This window comes from Pholcus phalangioides, unplaced genomic scaffold, assembly GCF_987345545.1.
Source record: "Pholcus phalangioides strain wild (caught in Gottingen) unplaced genomic scaffold, Ppha-v1.0 ptg000040l_1, whole genome shotgun sequence".
Lineage (NCBI taxonomy): Eukaryota > Metazoa > Arthropoda > Arachnida > Araneae > Pholcidae > Pholcus > Pholcus phalangioides.
In genome coordinates, this window is record NW_028301626.1 from 241,048 (window position 1) to 267,502 (window position 26,455).

Below are 26,455 nucleotides of genomic sequence, written 5' to 3' on the forward strand. Positions count from 1 at the left end.
ATAATAAAAAATAAATCTAACATACAAAAGAAGTCATAGAAAAACAAGCGTGTTAGCCGAAATTATACAAATTGGTGCAGTGCAAGATCAGTCATGTACATCAAACCACGATGCCACTCTATGCAATAGAGTTGATCGATAATTTCGATAGCAAATTAAAAGTACAAAAATATTATGATAGATCGACAAAGATTACACAGCTCAGTAGTTCAGACCCTAACGCACCGACCATGGCACGTGCAGCACGTTTTGATACCTGAGAAATTTTAGTCTTTGACGTGGGTTGTAATCGACCAGCTCTCTCAGATGTTCGTATTCTGAGTTCCTCATCCTTTCGAAGTGATCCTCTGAGATTTGTTGGATGTACACTGCTCAAAACAATTAGAGGAGCAAGCAAAAAAGTGAAGAAAAAAATTAATGAAAGAGATAACAGTAAAATTAATGAAAGCAATAATTTCAGCATTAATCAAAGATAATTCCAGAATGATGAAAGTGGTAGTTCCAAAATTCGCAGGAAAAGTTTAAGAAAGATAAGGGGAGGGTCTTACTTTAAATTAAAAATTTCTAAATTAAATTTTAAACAATTTAAATTAAATTTGAATGAGGGTAGTCATGTCAAACCTAGAAGTTTCACTTCTATCGCGTGAGAGACTCTCACGTTGATTTTTTTTTTATTTAATCTATCATTTAAATTTTGATGAAATACACTGCTCAAAACAATTAGGGGAGCAAGCAAAAAAGTGAAGAAAACCGTGCGAGACAGCCACGTATTGGCATACAATGGATAGTACACGCGTATCAATGCGCAATACAGAAAAAAGACGTAAAAAAATTTGGAATTAAGCTTTAATTCTTTGAAAATATGGAAAAAACATGAAAAGATGATTTAGGACAACAATTTGGTTACATGTAAACGATAAAAAAAAGTACTGTTCAGACATGATGCATGAGTTTTAATAGGGCGTGTGGTCTCCTCGAACAGCTAAGACTGCTGCACACCTGTTTGCCATGGATGCGATGAGGTTATCGATCAGACTTTGGGGATTACTGTTCCACTCCTCAAGAAGTGCAATCTGCAAGTCTCGGACAGTAACAGGCGGCCTTGGTCGCGCAGCAATGCGTCGTCCGAGCATATGCTCGATTGGATTCAGGTCAGGAGAGCACGCTGGTCATTCCATACACTGTATTGTTTCAGCTTCAAGCATGTTCTCCACCAGACGAGCTCTATGCGGTCGGGCATTATCATCCTGGAAAACAAAGGAATCTCCAGCGTAAGGGATGACATGAGGTCGCAGTATCTCGTCTGCATACCTTCGGGCCGTCAAAGTGCCATTCCGAATGATGTGCAGGTCCTTACGTCCACCTATGCTGATTCCACCCCATACCATCCAACCAGCTCGTCTGTATTGTGACCTTTCACGAATGAATGCGGGGTTATTTCGAGTGCCCCTGTCCCTCCATACCAGAACACGTCGGGCGGCACACTCCAGACTGAATCGGGACTCGTCTGTAAACAGCGCTTGGCTCCAATCATGTTGCTCCCAATCTCGATGTTCAGCAGCCCATCTTCTTCGGGCCGCACGGTGGCGTGGGGTCAACGGAATGCAGACCATTGGCCTACGTGCATAGAACCATCTTCGTTCTGGGATCACCGTGTATGTGTTTTCAAGGAATACTTATACCGTACAAAATATCCTTATATACTATTTATATATATACCAATGGTTCTCAACCTGGGTCCCTGAGATATTTAAAGGGGACCATGTTCGATAACCAAAGGGAGGAAAAGTCCCGACAAGAAATCCATTTGATTTGTTAAAAGCGGGTCGCTACTAGAAACAAGGGAAGACGGACATGGTCAAAAGTGATACCAGTCGGGGCACATTTGGAAATATCGTGGGCAATTTACGGAGATTTGTGGAAAATTTACCGACGGAAAAATAATCTCTGGGAAAATTCACCGACAACAGTTCATTACCAGTGAGTGAGTGACCGATTGATTTAGCAATTGAGTGGATGTGTGAGCGAATGAGCTAGCGAATATTCTAGTAACAGAATGAGTTAGGGAATATGCTAGTTGCTGATCGTATGAGTGACCGAGTAAGAGAACGATTAAGTGAGTTACCGTATGCGTGACTCACGCATTCGCTTACCTGCTCACTCAGTTGCGCATTCGCCGACTCACTTGTACATTCAATTACTCACTTGCCCATTCGCCCACTTGTTCACTCACGCACCAGCTCGATCCTTTTCTTATCCATCCATTCGCTTATTTATCCACTCACTTGCGTAGACACGAAGTGATTTACTTGCTCACTCTCACTCATCCCCCCCCCCCTCTAGCTCACTCACTCATTCATTCCCTGACTCGCTTGTCAATCACACATTTGCTTACATACTCTACCACTTTCTCATTCACCTGCTCATCCACTCTCCCACTGACACATATGGCCAGGCAGAGACATTCCCTGTGGCTGCAAGTACTCACACACATTCCACAATTCTCATACTCTAGAAAAGTACCGCAGATCTCTTTATCAAGACACCTCCGTTAGCACCTTAAGCCCCAGGGCCTAACCCGGATGCCCCCCCCCCCTCATGTTTTAAAACGGCGTTGCCAAGGTTGGAAAAATTGACATCATCACTCGGGGGATTTAAGAAAGACGATCTCTTTGCTAATGCAGATTTCATCTCATGAACCGCCCGTCGTAGAGGAATAGCTTCAATTTAAATAAATACTCAAAATGTGTTAAGGAATCACTTTGTACCAGTTTTGAGAGTGAAAATACAGTACGTAACAAAATAAAAAAAAAATCTAAATTTTTATACGGTCCCCTTGTTCTTTAAATTCCAATTAGAATGTTGTTGCCCTGTATCTTGAATTCGGCTAGGTACGCCTTTCGATATCTGTACAAGATGGGTGGGAGCGGGATGTGTGCGGTCTTCTCCTAGAGTTCTCAAAAAGGCAGTAAATTCTGATTTGTTTTGTTTTGTTTTTCTTTTCAGGTTCTAGGTGTGGGAAAAGTCGTCGTCGCCAATAGGAGCCAACCTGTGCTTCTGCTGTCCCACATGTACTCGTCGTTTGCACATCGCCCGCGGCTGCGACTTAAAGTGAAGCAGATATTGTTCGCCACTATGCTCTGCTGCGGGAGACGAAAAGTATGTACATATAGTCGTCGCAATACATACACTGTATTGCAAAAAGTCTGTGTCTTTTTGTTTTTTGGAGTGTGGACATTTTCCTCGAATTTCTAGAAAAATGCTGGCCAAATCGTTCTGAGCTCTGTGTTTGTACTCGCAATTGTCAGTGACAGTCAGTGACAGTGCATTTAGGGAACCGAAAAAAAATAAGTAGAAAAGTTTACTGATCAACCCTGCACTATAAATACTATAAATGATTTGTAACTTGCGCACAAAATACTGTAAAAACTTTGTGCAATACTTGTGTGCACATTCGTTAACATAGCACTTATACTCACGAAGATATAAAATTTATATCTTCGAAAAGAAAATTCGGATAGAAAAACATTCAATAGAATCGAATAGAAAATATTCCAATTTTCATCGCACTTTTTTCGCTTACGACACGCGAAGTTTTCAACCAATTTCCATGAAATTTACTAAAAAATTGGCATTATGTACATGAGGCATCCTGCGTAGGAATTTACAATGTGACAATTTGTTAATTAATTTAATTCGAGAATTTTTAGCAAGTTATTTGCAATCGCGCACGCGCGAAAAATACCTATTTTATTTTTGCATAATTTGGTTGAGAAATATATATTGTGCAACTTATACAAAAACTCCAGTGAAATGTCATGAAAAGTCAGAATGGTGTGTGTGATTTATATTTTAAGAGTCGGCTGAATATAATTGTGTTGTATATACAGTCAAACCTTGTTAATGAGTCACTCTTGGACGAGCAAAAATATGACTTCGTAAGTGGAGTGACTCGTTAAACGGAGTAAGCCATAGCTGTGCCAATTCCTTTCTGAGAACAATTGGGACTTCCAAAAAAGTGACCCGGTAAGCGGAGTGACGTGTTAACCGGGTGACGCACTAACGAGGTTTGACTGTATACGCGGAATAAGAAAATTTAAAAGGATTTAAATCAATTTTTGATGAGGAATGGAGAGAAGGAAATTGATAACTTCGAGAGACTGGATTCGAACCCTGGTCGTCAAGCTCACGGCCCGATACACTACCGCCATCACCAATTTAGCGGACGGAGCAGGGCCTAAAATTGCTTTCTAACAAGCTTTTAGTGAAGCCTAAAGCGCAAAAATTTTGCCTCTTGAAATGTATTACTACTAGGGCTGAGAATCAATCAAAATTTTTTAATGGTTAATCAAAATTTTTTCATCTATTAATTCAAATTTTAATCGAATAATTTATACTATATATATATACAGTCAACGTTCGATATAACGACCCCTTTCTTTCCGTCGAAAACGGTCACTATATTGGGAGGGTAGTCATATCAAAAGTAAAACATATACGATATTCGTTCTATATGAAAACATTTGGGACTTATCCTAACGGTCGTTGTAATGGAATGGTTGCTAAAACGAAACAAATATAATGATAAATTAAGAAATCTAGGCTGAAGCAATTTAAGGTGCTGAACGTTATTTGTCAAATCTTGTAGTTTCTTCACTTGGATCTTGTCATTTAAACCAGTTCCCCGATTCGGAACTACATCCAATCTTCACACCGTTGCTTGTTTTCCTAGAAACTCTTGCAAATACAAATACAACGCCACAACAGGCAAAATGCCCAACGAGGTGGCTGATAAGAAGATGCCCATAAAAATATGGATGTCATATATTTTAAAAAAAAACAGCAACCCAATTAAAAATGCAATTAACACAAATTATAAACAATATATATACATGATAACTTATGGTTGTCTTATTCTAAGTATGGACAGAGCTACTCGATTTACCCCAACATGTTTATCGTATTTCTTTTTAAACGTGTCAATTGTGTTACAATTTACTACCTCCGGGGGGTAAGCTATTCCATTTATTAACAACCCTATTAGAGAAAAATTCCCCGCGACACCATAGCCTTGCATTGTCCCTCACCAATCGATACTGGTGTCCCCTTGTAAAAGCAGTCGATTGGCGGTGTACTAAAAGTTCATGGTCCATCCTATCCATCCCATTGAAAATTTTGAACACTTCGATCATATCTCCTCGACACCTGCGTTCATCCAATGTAAACATATTCAAAAAATGAAGTCTCTCTTCATAACTCAAGCATTATGTGCCAATAAGGACACGCGTAGCTCTTCTCTGCACCCCTTCAACCAAGTCTATGTCCCTCTGTAGGTATGGTCTCCACAACCTTACAGCATACTCCAGTCCAGGACGAACTAAGCCTCGAAAAAGCGGAAGAATGACTTTAGGAGAACGCGAAGAGACCTTTTTGAAAATGAGACCAAGCATTCTATTCGCTTTTTTGACCACCGCTGAACAATGTTCAGAAAACCTAAGTCGCTCGTCAATGAGAATTCCCAAATCGGTGACCCTAGTTGAATCCGGGATAGTGACACCATTCAACTCGTAAGAGAACCGTGGGTTGTTCGAACCAAAATGAGCGACCATGCACTTATCTACGCTAAACGTCATGCTCCATTCATTTGCCCATGCTGCAATCCTGTTTAAGTTGGTCTGGAGCAACTCCCTATCGCTTTCGTTCCCGATTACCCCCATTAGCTTCACATCATCTGCGAATTTGCTAGTAATCCCATCGATACCCTCATCGAGTTTGTCGATAAAAAGTGAAACAAGTATGGGGCCAAGGACACTTCCCTGTGGAACTCCACTTGTGACGTCTTGCGGGATAGTTCTTGTTGGGAGAGAAGCTGATGTGCTTACGAAGGTTTTTAACGGAAAGTGAAAGGACGTGGGTTCGATTCCCCGCAGAGGCGATTGAGTTTTCTTTCCGAAATATATCTTCGCAACAGCCAGTTGTTAAAAACCTTCGTATGGTAGCGGAGAGTGACGTCATCCTTGCACAAGCTGATGCTTCCCAAATACAAATATAATGGCGCGACAACAGGCAAACTGCTCAAGGACGTGGTTGGAAAAGAAAATGTCTGCAGAAATATACATACCGAATACGCGAAAACTTTTTGTTTTTCATGGTGGAGACGATAAATCTTGGTCTTGTCTTCTGGAACGCCCATAAAACTCAATTTGAAACTGAAATTCCTGTATCGCCAATTTTCATTAAATTGACGTGTATTTCCCCCAATGCCAAAAAATTTGATCAATACGTTGATTCAAATTTTTTTTAAATAAGATCACTCATCTCTAAAATGTTATGTCTGACTGAAATGGGACTTTATAGGGAGTAACGGGTGTCTTATAAATTCGTCCGTGTTGGCTCCGTACGAGCTGGGATCTCCAATTGGAAATCTGGAACTTTGGCTAAGAGAAATTTGAGTTCGATGTTGGTGAAAAAGTGTATGAATGTAGTGTTGTGTGTGCATAACGTTATACAGGGTGAGCAAAAAGTCCGAGTAGAAACTTTAAAAATTCATAAAAACCGAAAAAATAACCGAAATAAAAAAAAAGGTTTGCAGGGTTAGCATCGCTTGGTCACGGAAATTTTATTTGACAGGGAAAAAATAACTAAAAAGACAGCCGATAGGTGGCGCTGACGTACACAAGTCAAAGAAAAGATACGTAAATAACGAACAAAATCGCTCCAAATCGTTTATTACAGCAGTATGTGTTCCACATGACCACCACTACAGGGGATAACACATTACAGGCGAGTCACAAATCCAGCACCGGCAGAGTGCAGCAGATCCACACACGCGATTTACAACAATGAACTGCTTGTGGATTAGGAGCGCAAGTTCTTATAACCGTCTTATTTGCATATCTCTACAGAAGTCGCTCGTACCAGTGCCACCTATCGGTGGTTTTTTGAGTTTTTTGTGTCTTAAAAAATTCCCGTGACCTAGCTATGCTAACCCTGCAAACCGTTTTTTATTTCGGTTATTTTCCCGGTTTTTATCCATTTTTAAAGTTTCTACGGACTTTTTGCCCACCCTGTATAAGACATCAAAAGTTTCAATTGGATTGATCGAGTCGATAAGATAAGCTCAACTAAAATTTTTAACGGCGATTAACAATTGATCGATTTACCGACCCGATTAATCGAACTATAAGCCCAAAATAGCGAAGGAAACCTTCGTTATTCGCTACCATTAACCCCACGGAATTCCAATATTTCCCTTACAGCGTGTTAATCCGTCATTGCAGTAATTACATAACGAAGCTTTGTGAACGAAAGCACAACAAATCGTATACGATATAACGGTAGTGGGAATTATCGTAAACCAAGAAGAGATGTGATTGGCTGAATAAGGCTCTCACTGAAATAAAAATCGTACAATCGCGGAATAGCGGTGCTGTTGCGAAATATGTATCCCGGCAGCACCTGCAAGAGATAGAAGGCCTCCGCAGTCTGCTTGTGACGTCAGTAAGTCGTCCATTTTCCCTCTCAGAATATTCAGAGAAAAAAAATTCCCTGCTCGTGTTGGCATCATCGTTGTGAGGAAAAGAAATGATCGGGCTCAGAATTGGCGATTTCTATGTCCCACATCCGATCACTATGCGGTATTTGTGAGCCAATCAGGAAGATTGTACTGTTTTTTCCCCTGAATATTCTGAGGGAAAATGGACTACTTACTTGACGTCACATGCAGAGTGCGGAGGCCTTCTATCTCTAGGTGGTGATGGCTGATCCCGGCCACCCGCTAGATAACAGGTTACTGGATAATCGTGCACATTCCAAGTAGACACTAAACAGAAACGCTCCCACAAGTGTGAGGTTGACTGAGCTACAGCCCGGGAAGTTTCTTATCAACTATTTTTTGTTTTTTGCACAACATTAACTTACTAATTGGGTGTCCCACGAAAAACTTGGTGTGGTGGCCCACTAAAAATCCCAGCTGGGGCTCTGCTGCATGATATGGTGATGAATGTATGATCAGTAGAGCCCGGATTATATGCACTTAAAAAGTGGCAAAATATGCTCTAAAAATATGCAAATATGCACTTAAAAATGCTAAAATACGCACTCAAAAATGCTAAAATACGCACTCAAAAATGCTAAAATACGCACTCAAAAATGCTAAAATACGCACTTAAAAATGCTAAAATACGCACTTAAAAATACCGAAATATATACTATCTTGACACACATCCATATTTTTTATGGTTATCTTTTTTCAGCCGCCTCGTTAGACAATTTGCCTGTTGTGGTCTTTGTGTTTGTATTCAAAAAATTTTTTGAAAAATTAAAAATTCCAAAATATGTACCAAAAATGGGAAAATACGCGTTAAAAAATCACTGTACCAAAAAAAGCAGATACCGTATATACTCGTGTATAAGCCGAGTTTTTTTTGTACAAAAATTCGTTCCTCAAGTGGGGGGGATCGGCTTATACTCGGGTCAGTTTTTGATGACAAAATATCGACCCCCGCAACCAGTAGTCATTTTTGTAGCAGTGTTCGAGAAACCGGCATTATTGGTATGGGATATGTTCAAAACCCCAATAATGTCAAAGACGAGGCAAAGAAATCGAAAATATCATTGGCTTCGATACCATGTGGGCTAACGTCAATTGTACAGCCTTTAGATGTGAGCATCAATAAGCCTCTCAAAGACTATTTGAGGAATTTGTGGATCGAATGGATAAGTACCGATGATAAAGTGGTGCCTTGAAGAAAACTAACGTTGGCCTGGTGTGCCAATGGGTACGTGAGGCGTGGAATTCCTGTTTCCGCCGAAATCATCATCCGATCCTTCAAAAAATGTTGCATCAGCAATGCAATGGACGGAACTGAAGATGATATCTATCCTGTTTGAGAGTGACAATGGCGATGAGACAGCCCAGATGAAGATAAAAACGAAGATACCGCACCTTATGATGATCTGATGGGTTACGATGAGCTTGGAGACTCACAAGAAATGGTTTAAAAAGTTTGAATCATTTTCTATTGTAAATTTCCACACAAGCTATTCATTTTGCATGAAAATATAAGAAGTTTTTTCTCTGAAATTAACGGAATTTTTGGGGGGTCGGCTTATACACGGGTTTTCGATTCATTGCGGTTTTTTGTGGTCCTGAAGTGGGGGGGGGGGGGGTCGGCTTATACACGAGTTTATACTGTATGTTTTAAAATGCATATTTTCTATAGTGCATATTTATTTACAAAAACTATTCTCGCATATGCAAATATAACTTCTAAAACGCTTAAACTTATTAATGCTGAAAAGGCCAAAATATGCAAATGCATACGTGCATATGCATTTGCATATAATCCGGGCCCTAATGATCAGTATATCCAGTATAGTTTTACTGCTATATTTTTCATGATTTGCTCTCTATTTTTGCAGGATACGAGGGGTGAGGCGGTAGAGGCCCTGTCAGAAGTCGGGGGCGTGACAATGAGGAGAGCAGCCAGACGCCGTCCGGGGGACTCGGTGGTGCTCCAGCGCGACTTTCGCAAAGTGAGCGGAATCTCGAACGAGATCTTCCGACAGATCGAGGCCGTCGAGAACGATTACGATGCCACAACCGCGGCCCACCTGGAGGCCGTCGAACGGCGGGGCGGCGAGATGATCATCCGGATGTTCGATCCCTGCACCCTTGGTCGGGTCGGCGCTCACTCCTACAGGAAGTACCTCGCAGCCGCAGACGCGACGCACATCGTCAGGTTCGTCGAAATCATCAAGAGACCGGGCCAGACCCTCGGCCTTTACATCAGGGAAGGAGATGGACACAAGATCTTCGAAGGCGTCTTCATCTCGAGGATCGCCCTTGAGTCGGCCGTTTACAACAGCGGATTGCTGAAAGTAAAGTATTCTTCATTAATACCCGGTTTGTTCGAAAAAGCATCCGACCGCAATTTTTTTCGTACATGAACCAATGAAGCTAGGGAGGCGTGGTTTGGCGTTCGTATGTAAGCGATCCTACTGCGCATGCTCGAATTATTTTCCTGCCGGCAGACCGCCGACGAGTGAGGAATTGTAGGTGAGCATCACGACAAAATAGCAGAAAAATCTTGAACAATGCTACTGCAATAACCTCTACACGATCAGTGGCGTAATATTGCGTCCAAACACCAATGGAATAAATTCAAACAAATTCTCTGCATTTTCTTTCCTCTCTCAACACCATCGCGAAGCTTTCTAGTAACCCTATTATCTACGGAAGTTGCTTTTTTTCTTTTGCCCCTTTCTTTATAATGTATCTCTCTACTATACACATGTAAGAGCGAAAGAGAACACGTAGGGTAAAAAGAGGACTCTTAAAAAAATTCTCTTATCTATCCTTATCCTCAGCTTATACTTTATCCTTTTTCTATATTTCTTCTTTCCCCTTTCTTCCTTTCCTAACGTGCGCTGTCCAACGCATCCTGGACATCACCGTCACCACTCACGCTGTCCCGCGCGTCCTGGATAGCATCAGTGCCAAAGCCTCGTCACCTCAATCAACTCATACAGCACACGAGGACGTCTCTTCAGCTTTGAAATCATGACTAGTGGTAAAGAGTGCTTTATTTATACGCAGTTCGTCTCAAAGCTTTAGATAATTAGGCTGACCTTATTCTATTGAGAAAAATACGGGAAATTGGGATGTCGAATACGGGACATCGCCAATTATCACCAAAAATGATGCCAAAAGCAAGCAAAGTTGCCAAATACTTCTAAAGTAACGGAAAGCCAATGGTGGGAAATGAAGCACAGCTGCAAATTGCAGTGGATTAAAATAAATTCCACGAGATAAAACGCTCACCATGTTCAAAATGTGAGATCAATATTCTTATTTATGTTTGTAATGATAAAATATATCTTATGAGAGAGTTAAAAAAATAATTTCAATCTCTGATTTTAATAAAGAATAAAAATTCAAGTGGGATTTGTTTAAAAAACGGGAAAAACCGGGACATTTTTGCAAAAAAATCGGGACGGTCACAAAAACATAAAAAACCGGGACTGTTCGGGAAAATACGGGACATATGGTCACCTTATAGATAACGCACTTTTCTTAAAATAACAAGAAAAATGCGGAGAGTAGCCAATTATCATCATTTAATGAATAATACCTGAAACATTTTCACATTTATGGAAAAATAAATTACTACTTATAACAACATTAAGGATATTTATGGTATCGAAAATACAAGAAATTGCTGTCTCAAAGGTTTAGAGAAAATTCAGATTTACAGAAATTACAGGCTTTTAATAGCCAATAGACTTTTTTTAACAACCTCAAACACACTATCCTCCATGGATCCAATTGAATTCTGTAGGGTTTCGACATCGAAACTGTACCGCGCACTCCGCGATAGGGCTCTTTTAAGTCACAACAGTCGAATACCGTATTTCATTTGCAAACACATTTATCGTAAGTATGCTGCTCCATACGGTTCCTAATCGGATTCAAAGTCAGGATTTATTGTGATGGCCAGTCTAAAACCAGTAAATTTTCGTGATTAAAAGAGCTTTTTTTGTGACAGATCTTTGAATAGACACGTTATAATGCTGAAATGTCAAATTTGGTCCTCCTAAATCTTCTCCAATCAGTAGCAAATAGTTCTCGAGGATCTCCTTTAAATACCAGAGTTTTGACGACCAGTTTCAAAAGTTAAGGAAGCCTGACCATTAGAAGCAAATGCTGCCCATGCCAATATCGAAGTATATCTCCAGAATATATTTTTCACACTATAAATACCTTATAGTGAATTAATTTATAGTGTGAAAAGGAAAAAATGATATGGCTCATCCTTCGCCCATGGGCCAGAGGCCTGTCAGCCCTGTCCGTGGGGGGAGGAAACATGAAGATGACACTGCTCAATAGAGGGTAATTAATATACAGTGAAAACTATCAATATGAGGCGCCCATGGGACTGGACATTTTGTCTTTTTAATAGAAGTGTCCCTTATTCAGAGGTAGTTCTTATTCGAAGGAACGCTGATTAGGACGTCCATCCTGTAACTAGAAGTATTCCTTGAACAGAGATTTGACAATATGTATGGACTGAAAAACATTTGACACTTTACAATTGATCATTTTTGTCGCACCACGGTCATTTTCTGCACAGGAGGGCCAATTAGACCGGGACCTACAATTTATTGCCGATTCCGAACGGCAGGCTTGTTTTTTATACTCATCGAGAGGTTGGTGCGCTAATTCCCCCAACGAGGGGGGGGGGGCTGCAATGTTTTGCTGCGGTCAAGTCGCCGTTTTTTGTTGTACCCCTGTGTCAGGAAAGTTTTCTGACAAGGACGAACCGGGTATCGAACTCGCGACATCTCTAAACATCCTTTGGTACTTTAGGCGAGCATCTTATCGACCTGGACTACCGTGCCCCGACCCTTACAAAGAGGACTCTTCTGAGAGTCTCTTTGTAAGGAATCGCTGTAAAAATATGAAATGATAACTTTTTGAAAAATTAAACAGATATGGGCCCCCAGATAACTATACATATATCTCCACCTTACTGTCTGCTGAAAACATCCGTCTGGAAAACATGTGATTTACATTTTTTTTTCACCACTAAATATGATACCTATCAATATGATAACCACTGAATAAGACATTTGTCTCCATGAAACATGATCTCGTGCCCATTTCAGTCTCTTTTCTGTGTCTTTGGTGCTTCCTTGTAACAGGCGATTTCCTGACCCCTTTTGTATGGATCATATACAAGTTTCTCTGATCTGTATAGTATATTAGATGAAATTTTCACTACAAGAACTTCCATACTTTCATGCAAGATCATTTTTTTGCGTTGAAGCCAATCTTCCAACGGTTTTGTTTTCGTGTGAACTTGTACTACGTTGCCTACCACAGCCAGGTTTTTTGTCTTTTTGGGACACACGTTGGGTCAACGCACGTCGGATGCTCCGCTTGGACCTACTCAAAGCAATTCCTCTTACAGCTTTTCTTTTTTGCTTTCCACTGAATGTAATCGAAGAATTTCATCGTACAAAATACGCGACGAATTCAGAGCAATACTTTTTTCCTTTTAATGAAAGCCAATCCGATGTATATTTTCCCACTTTAATACTATCACGTCTCTTATACGCCGTATAGATGCAATCTTCAAAATTTTCGTATAATCGAAAGGTCTTCTGAACTTTTGGGACGGAGCTATTTTTCGTAATTTTGAGTTTGAACAACCCAAAACTTGTTTTCTTCGACAATGACAGAAGTTTAAAGTAGGTTTTTGCATTCTGATCACTGTGATTTACAATTGTGATTTATTTACAGAATCTCCATTTTTCGATTAAAAATTTTATACTTGTTTACTGGCGAGGTGCGTAATGGCACCTGCCCATGTATGTAATATATCTTTCTCAAGATCAATAAATGGTTAGGTTTCCCCGGAGGCACCCGAGTCCCCAGGGACAATGTGCTTATATCACTGAGTGTGACAGAGCCTGGGTGTCTCTCGGTTCCTATCACTATCACTATCATTCTGATCACAAGCAAAAAAAAGAAATCAAAATTTTAAAATAGTTAAAATTCAGTAGTGCCTAAACTTTTGAGACTGACAGTATGCTATGCGAGATCTGGCTAGCCGACCGCGAGCCCTCTACCGTTCACTAAACCCCGATTTAAAATTTTTATATTTCCCACGCTATTTCTTGTGTGATTTTTGCTGTTACTTACTTGCGACGTGGCGATTTTCGTATGTTCTTCCCCCTAAATATTCAATGATGCTTAATACGAATTAAATGACATTTTTATCTTGAAACTTGATATTTAAATCTTTGACTCATCTTGTCCATGAATTCTGTGTTCTTTTGCTTTAATATGTTTTACTTGTGATACATTTTGATACCGAAAACCTGGGTTGTATTGACAATATCGTCCCTACTCATTACGGCCAACCCTTAATGTTAATTCTAAAAGTTATACAAATTAGTTTTTTTCAAGTGTGATCAGCACGTATTTCCAAGAGATCTCCACAATCTGTCCAGGGAATTGGTTAGCGTTAGTAAACATCCATGCCCGAACCCAGACCTCCTGCACAGTCAGAAGCTAGCTCCCTAACCACTGGACTGCCAGATTGCCGCGTGCAACCTGGCAGTCCAGTTAAATGATTAATCTTACAACAATCGCGGTGGAGCTGCCTAATTGTTACACACAACGTCTTGGTAGTAACCCTTGGTGATGGTTACGCTAAGTGCTGTGCGTACTCGTGATGAACCACGCGACTGGATTCGTAGAAGGCGGTGTTCAGTTTGACATTGCTTCTCTTGAAGACCGAATCGTCAGTCGAAATGGAATGAACGGATCCGATGCTAATGCTCTGCGACTCTGAAATTCCTCTGATCATGATTCTGCATCACCGCTTACAAGGAAAGGATCCAAAGGTGTTGTCTTTAAAAAGTTATGAAAAAATTTAAGCACGTTCCATCTTCATCTCACCTAGAAACTCATAAAAACAAAAAAATTAGCGGCGAAATGCGATTATAAAGCGACCAGAGCACAAAATTATTAATAATGGCAACAGTCGGCTACTCATCGCCTCTCGGGGTTCTCTTAGCTATAAAAAACGTTTTCACTATTTTCAATCTTTCCTCCAGCTTCTCTACTCTAGAAACTACAGTAGTTGTTTCCCTTTTTTTCCCCCTCTTCCTCAGTCTGTACTGCACTTGATCATGTGTTGTTTGAATGACGTCATTCCAACAATCTAGGGGGTTGAGGAATTTTTAAATTAAATTTTGGCCTCTACTTGGTGTTCAAATTATCTTCTTTTTTTTCAATGACCTACAAAAATTCCGCGGATTTCTTAATATTTTTGTGCACATTTAAATGAATAGACTCAGTGGTAATTTTTTTCAAAACTTTTCGAAGACATCACCTCGGAACCCTTTCTTTGTTAGTCGATAACGATCCTCTCATTTCTGGATGTGGAGGTCGTTTTAGAACGTGCTTCACTATCCGTTGAACGTGCTGCCATCTTTGGAGCGGTTGTACTACTTCTTTATCGTTGTGGTGTTCATTTGTTTCTTCTCCGAAGGTCTGCTGGATCTTACGGATAGTTTCCACTCAGGAACCACCAAGCTTCACACAAAATTCAATGCAGTAGCGTTGTTCAAGTTTTCCCTGCTATATTGCTCACCTAATCTTCCTCATTTATAGGCGGTCTGTCGGTGACTGGCAGCTTCTGTGAGCAAAAAAAAAAGTCAAGCACGTGCACTGGGATTGCCTACGTACGTACACCAAACCACGCCTTCCTATTTTCATTGGTTTATGCGCTAAAAATTATGGTTGGATACTTTTTGAACAAACCTCGTTTTCATATACTTTAGTTTCGATACATGGCTTAGGTTTGGCTTTTACAGATTTTTCCTGAATACGTTTACTATGCGATTACCTTCTTACAGGTTGGCGATGAGATCCTAGCGGTGAATCTAGTAGACGTTCGCAGGATGAGTTTGGATGACGTGGTCATCATCATGTCCATCCCTAGGAGGCTGGTGCTGACCATACGATCGAGGATATGCAGCGGGGGAACCCGAATGAGGGAACTCACGAGGACTTCGGAGGAAGCAGCGAGGCCGACTGTCGTCGTCCATTCGAAGGTGATTTAACCGTCTCTCTCCCTCCCTCCCTCGCCGACTGACATGTTGATTCTGCAGATGTCGTGATGAAATGATAATTGTGATCTTTGCAGGCTATGGAAGAAACTTCGAATGGTGAGAGCAATAGTGAAAATGGAGCCCTGATACGAGCCCGGACCAAAGGCCTACCACCGGATGTCCCAGCGATCGCGGTGAAACTGAGCGAGAGGGACGTCCAGCGGGAGAGGCAGCGGTATCTGCAGCCCGGCGAAGACCAGTGCCTCTACTATAACTCCCAACCATCAACTTCAGCCAAAGCCCATCATCCGTACTACCCTCCGCCACCTCCGCCATCGACCCTATCCCATTACACAACTTCAACCCGTAGGAGGGATGATCCCCCGAGGTACAGGCGTCAGCCGAGGCCGCCGAGTGACATGCCGGGAAGAGCGCCACCACCGCCACTGCCGAAACAAAGTCAAGTGGTGACGCAGCAGCCAAAGACGGCGATGATGAGACAGGGCTACCCTTCCACCTTGGAAAGCCTCGCTGAGAAGGTGCATCCGTTTTACAGAAGCCATCGCGATGAGGAAGAGGACGAGAGAATGCGCCGCGCGAGGGGGGAGGAGTACCAGCCCCACCACAGACGGACGAGAAGTTTGGTGCCGGACCGGCCCAGGGAAGAGAGGTACGGTTACTGGGGGGAAGAGCGCAGTGCGACCCTGAGGCGCTCGACAGGTATGTTGAGAACGGAAAGTGACTACAGAATGCCTCCGGCGACCCCCACAGAGGCCGAGACCTCGTACTCGGGACTCAGGCGCAGCTTCAGAGTGACACCCACCATGCAATACAGGGGACGCCTGAGGCGATACGACGATTCTCGGGGTGGAGGCGGCGGCATCTTGAGGAGGCGTTTCGGGGCAGCGGACAGCGCCTCGGACACGGAAGTGCAATCCGGAAGGGACTTCCTGACCTATCCTAGGAGGGCCACCCGCGCTGGACGCTACGGGGGCCGAAGCCATTCACTGCCAAGAGCGAGAACGCTCACGGACCACAGTCGCCGTCATCATCATCAGCAGCAGCAGCAGCAGTCTGTGGTCCGGTTCACTAACTCTATGCCTTATTCCGACTCTCAGGAAGAGAGCGACGGGGCCGTCTCTGCACCAGAGCTTCCAGCCACTCGATCGGCCAGGAGAAGGAGAGGTAAGGCCTATGTACTGTATTTCACAGCTTCTTCCAAATACTATAATTGATTTCACCCGTTTCAAAACCTGGTGGCAACCTGAAAGATACGAGAGGGTTTTACAATAAACCCGTTTAAGATCATTGCTCTACGGTCTAGGATGATCCACCAATGACAATCCTGAGGCTTACTGTTTCTAACCCTGTTTTGCTATTGATAGTACACTAACTAGATCAGTGCTTTCTCAATCTTTTTCTGCCCATAGCCCCCTCCTTTGGACAATGTTTTCTTCCCGTGGCCCCACTGACCCCCCCTCCCCCACCCAGAATTGAATTTATAATGAACAAATGTTATAATGTTATAAATAAGATCGATCTCTGGAACCCTGGGTCAGGTACGGATCCAGGAGTGGGATGATCATCATCCCTTCCGAGAGCCGAATTATATGGGGAAAAATAGGTCTACGTAAAAAATACGGGACGATCCAACGAACCTCGAGGAGAACGGTAAACGGCTTCTCCCGACACATACATCACCCGGGGTCCGTATCTACCCTGGGCTAGAGTTCATTGAGATTCCTTCTTTTGTGGGGATCTCTCTCTCTCTATGCATGACTCCCAACATCATGGGTACCCGAGCAAAGTGATTTTCTGGTTACACGGGAAAAGTGATGTTCTAGGTCCTCCATACTCAACTGCTGGAAGTAACAGCATACGTACTTACACTCGAAGATCATAATACGAGATTTTATCATGTAGGCTTCCTATGGAGATGAGGCCTAGCTGGGCCATGCCGAAATGGGTCCCATGGGTTAAGACAGGCCCTGGTTCTGCGGACAACCGTGCAAGTTTCTGAAAATAGTTAAATTTTCTCCCACCATTTCACTTGAAAGCTTTATCTCTCTCTTTTCTCTCTTTCTTTCTTTCTTCACATCTCTCTGTGCCCCCTCCCCCCCATCTGATTTTCACCTGTGCCCTCCTCCTTTGGGAAGGGGAACATAGGATATTCCAGCACCGCAATAGGTCCATATTGCCCCAGGTTAAGAACCACAATTCTAAATCCACCTTTATAGCCTAAAATTTCGTTTGTACACCTGTCACCATCAATTTTTATAATTATCTGTCATTATTAGAATGTGCTGCTATCTATATTCAAGAAATTTATGAATTGCATTTTTTTTTATCAATAATTGTGTTGTTAAATAGCAAGTTTCGGTATTAATTATGGTTAAAATCTTAAATATTTTGTTTTTATGAGATCAATTTTTTTTTTTGTTCATCGATTTTCGAAGTGATATTATTTATAAATGTCTAAAATTTGAGATTGTCTGTAAGAAATGCGTGCTTAATGAGGATCACGTTATTATTGTGAAACGCCCCCAATGCGCAAAGGTATCAGGTGCACAGCGTCAATGCGGAGGCTTCATCGAATTATTTTTTTTTTTTAAAGCGTTTTATCAGCAATTTCCTAAAAATGGTCCGTGAACCACGATGAAAAGCTCCCGGGGACACATTTGGCCCGCAGGCTATTCGTTGAGGACCTCGTCTACCACCACCACCATCGTGAAGGTTTCCGTCAGGTCAGCGGGTTCCATCAGCACCGCCTATAGAAGGGTTCCCAACGAAGCTCGTGTCGTCACTAAAGAAGGTCATCTCATCTTTTTTTTTTTTTTTTTGTTGAAACCGAGCGCAACTCAGGTCTATCGCCATAGGCAATTTTCTACCTAGTGAGTTGTGCCGGAAGTGTAATTGTGTGTACCTAACAGTCTGAGTGCGTATCTAGTGTTGTGTATGATTTATCAGTGCTGCCATCTATATCTCAGAAGTGAAGTGAGTGGTGTGTCGCGACTGAATATTTGTACTGTTTGTTGCTCTCTGTGGCGAGACTTTTTAACGGGGAGATCGGCTCGCATTTGCGCCTCGAAGTTGGGAACCACAGAAAACCAACTTCAGCCGACCACCACTGTGGCGACGGTGGGGCTCGAACCCGGGACTCCAGAATCGAAAGAATTAAGCGCCTTATTAGATACGTTATTTCAAACGAAGACAAATTAACAGTCACGAAACAGAGCCAAAGTACGAATGTTTCAGCTCCCTCACAAGCTGATAACAACCCTTCATCAGACTCAGACTATGATCCTCTGGCATGAAATGCGATATTTTGGGATTGTCTCACGGTGTCTTTGTGCGCGACTTCTGATAGACAATGAAGTTCCTTGATTCCCGTTGCTGTCAATGGACAATGTCGCCTGTCTTGTATATATATATGAGTGTTTATATGCTTGTATATATATATATGTTTATGTATCTTATGTATGTGTGTCTATAGTTATTTGTGGGCCCCCTTCGTGGCCTGCTGGCGACGTGCGTATGCACCTGCCCATGTAACCTCAACTTTTTGTCTTCTTATCCGCTGGTGGTCTTTGGGTGCTTAGTGCTCCGGATATTGCATCGCTCTTCCACCATGGCCCAAACCCTCTGGGTGACCAGCTTATATCCCCTATGGGGACAGAGCGGGGGCCATGGTCGGTTTCGGGTCCCCGCGATGTGAGTCCGTCACTATGACCACTCGACCACCACAGCGGCGGTCATCTCATCTAGGAAGACGAATGCGCCATCTTTACCCTTTTTTTTTGTGGTATATCCAATAGCTATAGGTTGAATGGCTTTCTTCAGTGACGTCACCAGCTTCGTGCAGATACCTTTTCTATAGGTGGTGTTGGTTCGATCTGGGGAAAATAACATAGATAACAAGTTATTCCCCACCGAACCTGAGGCGACCACCGGCAGATGGCGTCTTCATCCCCCCCCCCCAAACTCTATCGGTGGAAAAACGATGTGACCGGAATTTGTGTGCGGTGAAGTAGCCTGGTATTTCAAGAAAGCTCTATGTAGAGACAGAGTAAGCACAGGGATGGTTGGGGAGGGGGATGGAATTGTGTGACATGTTTAACCGTATCTACTTTCACGTGATCTTTTTTTTTTCTTCTCGGTATACATTTTCAAGGCCTATCCAGCCGCCAATCACCGGGTGTGTTCACTTCATCGGAATACAAACAGTGGATGAGCCGGGCGCCTTCCACTTCAGCAATATACGAGAGCTTGCGAAGGGGTCGCGGTGCGACCCGTTCGGCGCAATTGACTCGGGTCGTTCACAGCGCTGAGTCGATACTTGACACTATGAGGCAGGTCAGTATATTCAAGAGTTCACTCTCGAAACCTTTCTCTCTTATGAGCAAAAATCTAGCCTTATTTATTATGGTGGCGTTATCTCCATTTTTATTGTCTTTTTGTTGTTGTTTTTGCAGGACGAATACCGCGGTATTTACACCATGCCTCGGCATTTACACACACCGAGCGACGAATCACTGCCAGGGGTCAGCGGGAGCAGCACCATCCTGCGGGACTACAGGACCGTTCCCCACCCCACGCCGCTGAGACCAACCGAGGAGCCGCGACTGCCGTTCCTCAGCCTCGATCCCAGGGAGTTCAACAAGTACAGGCCCCGGCTGACGGCGACCACGACGCCCGTCCGGAGCGACGCGTCGTCCATGGTGGTGGTGCCGAAGGAAGGGTACAGCGGCCTGCTGTGGATACACCTGCTGTCGGGACGCGGGCTCCGACCCACGACACACGGCGACCATTTCAGGGACCTGTACTGCGTGATAGAATGCGACCGAGTGCACAAGGCCAGGACCGTCATCAGAACCGGGGAACATAGTTTCGACTGGGATGAGATGTTCGAATTGGACCTCGTCGAAAACCGGGAGACATCCTTCTTGTTATACACTTGGGACCCGAGGTATGCCATATAATCTCATACGTCCCAAAACTCCTCTTATCAAACTGTAAACAACAATACGCGTACATCGAACCAGAGGCGGCTCAAGCGAGGGTTCAGGGGGTGCGGTGCACCCGGGAGGGCCTCTGACCGTATTACCTGAAATACGAATATAAGCTATCGAGGCGACTCGAGACAAAATCTGTACCCAGGACTAGTACCCGAGTACTGCAGGACTTGGTTTTTGTGCCTCCTGCCTATTCCGCCCATAGCCCCTACATCCTGCGTCAGGGGTCCTAGGCTGGAATCCAGAGCCGTAGTGTACCTTCTCGGAGGCCCCCCTCTTGAAAGGCTTATTATTAGGCAAAACTAATGTAAACTTTTGTGGGCCCCCCAAATTGGGTTCCAGGGGCAGGCCTAGTTACTGCCCTGCTGGAATCTTTCGCGGGACCCAAGCCAGATGTTGCATGGGGGCCCCTTTTACAGAAAAAAAAAGAAAAATTATAAGGACTTAGTCCCAGGACTCCAAGCTGGAACCCTGTCAACTTTCTCCTTGGGGTCATGCCCCCTCCCTCACGACTTATCCAAACAATTCCTAACAAAAAAAAAATTTCGCCCTTTCATCTCGGATTTTGCGCCCCCTCCAGACCGGACAGAAAACATTTTCTCTCTTTTGATTCTTTTCTTTTTTTACCCATTCACCTCGGATTTAGCACCCCTCTCGAGCGGCGCCCTGTGCGGCAGTAATGGGCCGCATGGCCAAGCGACGCCCCTGCACTCTATCAAAAGCGGCAAGAGGCAAGAGTGCATTTCGGTTTTCTTACCCAGAATGTGTTCCAGAATAGTTAAATGAAAGCAAAGGAGAAATTCGGGTTCCCTCGTCCCAGGAGTAACAAAAATACTACTTCAAAAGCGGGACGTATAGTCACGCACATTTTCACGGTTAACCAATTTTGTGCGGCCTTCTTCTGAAAAAAAAAAATTAAGGTTTATCTCGAGGTGTCCTAACAGGCTCCATCCAGGCCCGCCAAGTTTGCAATCAGGGGCGACATATCAGGCTTCGTAGCCGGACGGCGGGTATGCTCAAGCCGCCCCTGCACCGAACAGCCATTATATCAGCATTTATCGGCACGCGTCTTGTCGGAACGCATTATAGATACGGGCTTCCAAAGCATTCTTTTCAGTAGCATCGTACGTAAATGCATGTCGGCATTTTTCTGATTCTTGTAAAAAACAATCCCTTCTGTATAACCCACGATAGCAATGCCAAAACCCAGTGCTTTAAGGTCTGGACACACATATCCGCACCGTGCCCGACACGTGCGTCGGCCGAGTGTAGGTCATCACACGGTCAAAGAATAATTCTTTGCTAAGCAATGCAGCCGTTCACACATATCCGCACCGTAGCCGAGCAACGTCACCGCACCGCGTCCGCACCGTCACCAACTAGTTTATTTTATATTTTTACGGTGACGGTGCGGTCTCGGGAGAGAGAGAGCGCAGATTTTTTTTATAAAAGAGGAGAGAGCGCTCATTTATTTTATGTCGCTTCTCAATTTTCATCAATTGCTGAATTATTAATTCCATTTATTTCTTGATTTCAATCAATTTCTGCATTATTTCTTTTATTAATTATGAATTTTCAATTGTTCTGGAATTATTTCTTCCGTTAATTCTAAATTTTAATCTATTCCGAAATTATTTCTTTCATTAATTCTGAATTTTCATTGGTACTAAAATAATTTCTTTCAATTATTTTTAATACATCGATTCTAAAGTTTTCCTTAATTTTTGTGTTAATTCACATTTGTGTAGTTATTATTTTTTTTTGTATGGGGGTATTTCTTAGCGTTCGTGTATATTCAGAGTATGCCGATTCCCTCTTCCCACAAAATATATGAAATCTTGTTAAAGAGAGGGGGTGTCCTAAACATTTTTCGTGCCCCGAAATTGTTTAGACGCACCTGGCCTCGCTTCTGTGGTACTAGCGTAATATGTAGAAAACATATGGATAAACATTTTCACAACTTTGATGGGAAAAAAAAGTTTAAAATTATGTTTCACATAGCATATAACGAAATTTTGCAGGGGAGATTTTTGTTAAAATAATAATGTAAACTTGTAAAAGTAACTGGGTTTAATTTCCGATGCTCTATAAATAAATAATTGTTATGGTTTTGACATAAATTATATAAATAGAAAACGGTTCGAAAATTTTTGGGGTTTTTCTTATGGGAAAATATAGGAGACATTTTAAATTTGGTACTCACATCAGATGCAACATGTCAAGCCATAAATGCTTAGCGCATGTCCTGTGCTCCAAATGCGGCCCTCGGAAGCATTTGATGTGGCCCGCGACAACAAAAAACAAAACAAGGCTCTCGAGTGGTCTCAAGCACATTTCGAAATCACTTGAGCGACTAACGGCACACCTCCAGTTCACTTAAGTGGATCGTGATACATTTGCAGATTATCCTATTTGAGTGGTTAGTGGCACATTTCCAGATCTCTCGAGTGGCCCGCGGCACGCTTGCAGATCACTTAAGCGGCACGTGCCACTTCTTTTTAGATAATTTTGGAGGATCGAGACTCATTTCTGGATAACTTAAGAAGCCCGCGAAATATTTCAAAACAATGAAGTGGCCCACACCTTCCAAAAAGTCGAGCACCTTTGTGCTAAATGTCTGACAAAGGTGTTTCAGCGACTGGGACTTTGGCAATGAGTGCTTTAAATTACTATCGAATACTGGTGAGGCTTTATCATTGAATCAAGCCCCCGGAAAACTAAACACCCCAATTGTTATTGATTTTAATATCCATTTGCCATCTGCAGAGGAGCCAATTTTCAGTTTAGAAGATTCCGCGAACACCCACACACACACACACAGAGTAAAAGATATGCTCGCTCTTTCGTACAATATGCTCCTACTGAGCTGAGATACACTTCTCCGCGGTGTTATCGGAATTTGACACCACCTGCCCCTACAGATGATTATATTTATGATAGCCGTTGACTCTGAATAAAAACGAGTGTGTAGGTGAGGAAGAGAGAGTACCCCTCTCCCCCACAGATTGTTTTAATTTCTATATGGCTTTTTTCTTCTCTCCACTTTTATCACTCCGTAAATAATCTCCAAACTATAAACAAGAATGCATATAGTCAAACTAAGCAAATGGCCGTCTTTTTATTTTCAGCTGCATTAAATAGATCCTATCCTTTTTTGCGGGTTTGTCACATACAAAAAAATCTATCGGAGATCAATCCAAAATAAAAAATTTATATACATGTATAGATTATTTACAGAAATGTTTAGAACAATTAATTATTGTTAATTTACGCTAGGGTTATTATATCCAAATCACTCTTGTTAATTAATTTACTGAACATTTTGATTACACCGAACCGGCTGCGTTAAAGACTTGAAGCAATCGACACAGCTTCGTAGTCAGCATACGGCAGCGACACGGGCAACACACGGAAAGGTGTGGTCTGAAGAGGAACGAGCCGAGCCACGGCCAACTGACGCCCGAGCTACGGTCCTGGCACGGTGCGGATATGTGTGTCCAGACCTTTAAGCGTTCAATGGTTGCGCCGTCTAGCGGTTCATCACTTGAATTACGACTATGCATTGCTGACGAAAAAAAAAATCGTTTTTTTTCGAACTATTACCCCCTCAAAGTTTAACCCATATGTTCTGAATCACCCTATAACAGGGGTGCTCAACCTTTAGAAGAGTGCGGGCCACTTCATTATTGGTTTGAAAACGTGTCGCGTGCCATGTAAGTGACCTGGAAATGTTCCACGGACTTTTTAATTAAGGCGTGAATGTAGAGCGTGCCACTTTAGTGATCTGGAACAGCGTCGCAGGTCACTGGATGGAGTGATCAGCAAATGCACCGCGGGTCACTTATGATCTGAGAACGTGCCGCTTAGTTCATTTTTATAAAATAAAGTCACAAATAATAGGCCACATCAGATGACTCCAAGTGCCGTATTTGGCTGGTGAGCCATGTATTCAACACGTATGCCCTGTATAACCGTGCCCTATACAGTTGTTTCGTCTTCAGGAGCGCTCAGCGCTGCAAGTAGGAGATGGTGCCAATGTAATTGCGCCTAAATTTATATAGCAATGGTTCTCAACTTTTATAAGCAAGCGGCCCTGTTGCCTTTTTTTTGTGAATAGATGGCTTGGCTCGTACATACGACAAATGTAAAATAAATGAGCAAAATGAAACAGTGAATCTGGCCCGGTTTGACAGATGGTAGGGCCCGGTACTGGGCTGCGGCCCGGTGGTTGAGAAACACTTGTATATAGGATACCAGATGCGAAAATCCCTAATGAGGCCCGTCCACCAAAATATTTAGTTTCCATTGTTATCAATTTTAACAGAATTATCGAGAATCATAATTATCTGCAAATCACTGATAATTATGATTCTCGATAATTGATAAAATTAATAACAATGGAAACTAAATATTTTGCTCGACGGGTCTCATTAGAGATTTTCGCATCCGGTATCCTATATGCAAGTGTTTCTCAAGCACCGGACCGCAGCCCAGTACCGGGCCCTACCGTCTGTCAAACCGGGCCAGCTTCACTTCATTTCCAAATCACTAATGCAGAGCAAGTTGCCTACTTAACTGATTCTTGGTCTTTTCCTCAGGTTCCGGCATAAGCTATGTTACAAGGGCACACTGCATCTATCCGCCATATTGAGAGAGTCGTCGGTTCACAGCCTGGCGTTGAAGATGGAGCCCCGGGGCACCCTTTACCTAAAGCTGCGCTTCAAGGACCTCAACCAAACGTTCCTACGGATGCCGGCCCCGACCGAGGACGGTATCTTCGGAGTGGACCTCGAGACGGTGCTGCTGAAGGAGGACTCGGAACTCGGGGTGCCCCTCATCGTCAAGAAGTGCACGGACGAAGTCGAGCGAAGGGGGATGGACATCGTCGGAGTGTACAGGCTTTGCGGATCAGCCCTCAGGAAGAAGATGCTCCGAGACGAATTCGAGAGGAGCGCGCTGCTCGTCGACCTGTCCGTCGAGCACGTGCCCGACATCAACGTCGTCACAAGTAAGAACGACCCTCAAAGTCCACCAATTGGTATCGTTGTAGGAGGCGCCGAAGCCCCATTTATATCGTCAATTTTTGCAATGAAATTCTCGTGTGATGTTGCTTTTGCAAGTTTTGACTGCTTATTTCCAGGTTTGCTGAAGGACTATTTACGAGAGTTACCGGAGCCATTGATGACGAAAAGCCTTTACGAAATGTTGGTGGATGGACTGAGCGTTTGTCTGCCGGATGACCCTGACGGAAACGCCAAATTAATGTACAGTATCCTAGAGTGCCTACCCAAGGCTAATCTTGTAAGTATCGGTGATCATTTTCCTCCATTCTTTGTCAGTTTAGATAAACGAGATAAGGCTATCTTATAACAGTGGTGCGCAACCTTTTCGCAGAGTGTGGGGGGGTCACTTCATTGGATTGAAAACGTGGGCCACTTAAGTGTGGCACGGGTCACTTGAGTAACCTGGAAATGTGGCACTGTGTAACTGAGTATCGTTGCTAAAGTCAGGGACGTCTTAAGAGTATCATGGGCCCCCGGGCCAAGTGAATGATTTTTTTGAGGCCCTACCTGGTAAGTTTTTGAAAAATTCAACCAATTCTCATTTTTCTGAGGCCCGTATTTTTCTTCAGCCCCCGGGCCATACTTTAAGACGGCACTGGCTAAAATTTCTTCTATGGGGGTGCCCCCCCCTTGCCCCCTCCATGGAACTTCTGTGGAACCATGTACTTGGCACTACGGGCCTGTCCTTTCTTTTCAGAGCTGGTTTGCCGGCTCATTGTCAAATGTGGGGGGGGGGGGCTTTGTGTCGCCTTC

General features: G+C 43.0%; 1 protein-coding gene across 2 annotated transcripts in view; it reads left to right on the forward strand.

Annotated features, from left to right (window-relative positions):
• Positions 1-26,455, forward strand: part of LOC149065231 (rho GTPase-activating protein 100F-like) — a 131,854-nt gene that overhangs the window by 89,820 nt on the left and 15,579 nt on the right. For both annotated transcript variants that reach the window (XM_089254165.1, XM_089254164.1), the window contains exons 2-9: positions 3,007-3,159; positions 9,424-9,882; positions 15,433-15,630; positions 15,723-16,812; positions 19,799-19,980; positions 20,100-20,593; positions 25,238-25,647; positions 25,780-25,940. In XM_089254165.1, the coding sequence (XP_089110291.1) occupies positions 3,070-3,159; positions 9,424-9,882; positions 15,433-15,630; positions 15,723-16,812; positions 19,799-19,980; positions 20,100-20,593; positions 25,238-25,647; positions 25,780-25,940 (3,084 nt within the window). In that variant the 5' untranslated portion in view covers positions 3,007-3,069. The remainder of the gene's footprint in view (positions 1-3,006; positions 3,160-9,423; positions 9,883-15,432; positions 15,631-15,722; positions 16,813-19,798; positions 19,981-20,099; positions 20,594-25,237; positions 25,648-25,779; positions 25,941-26,455) is intronic.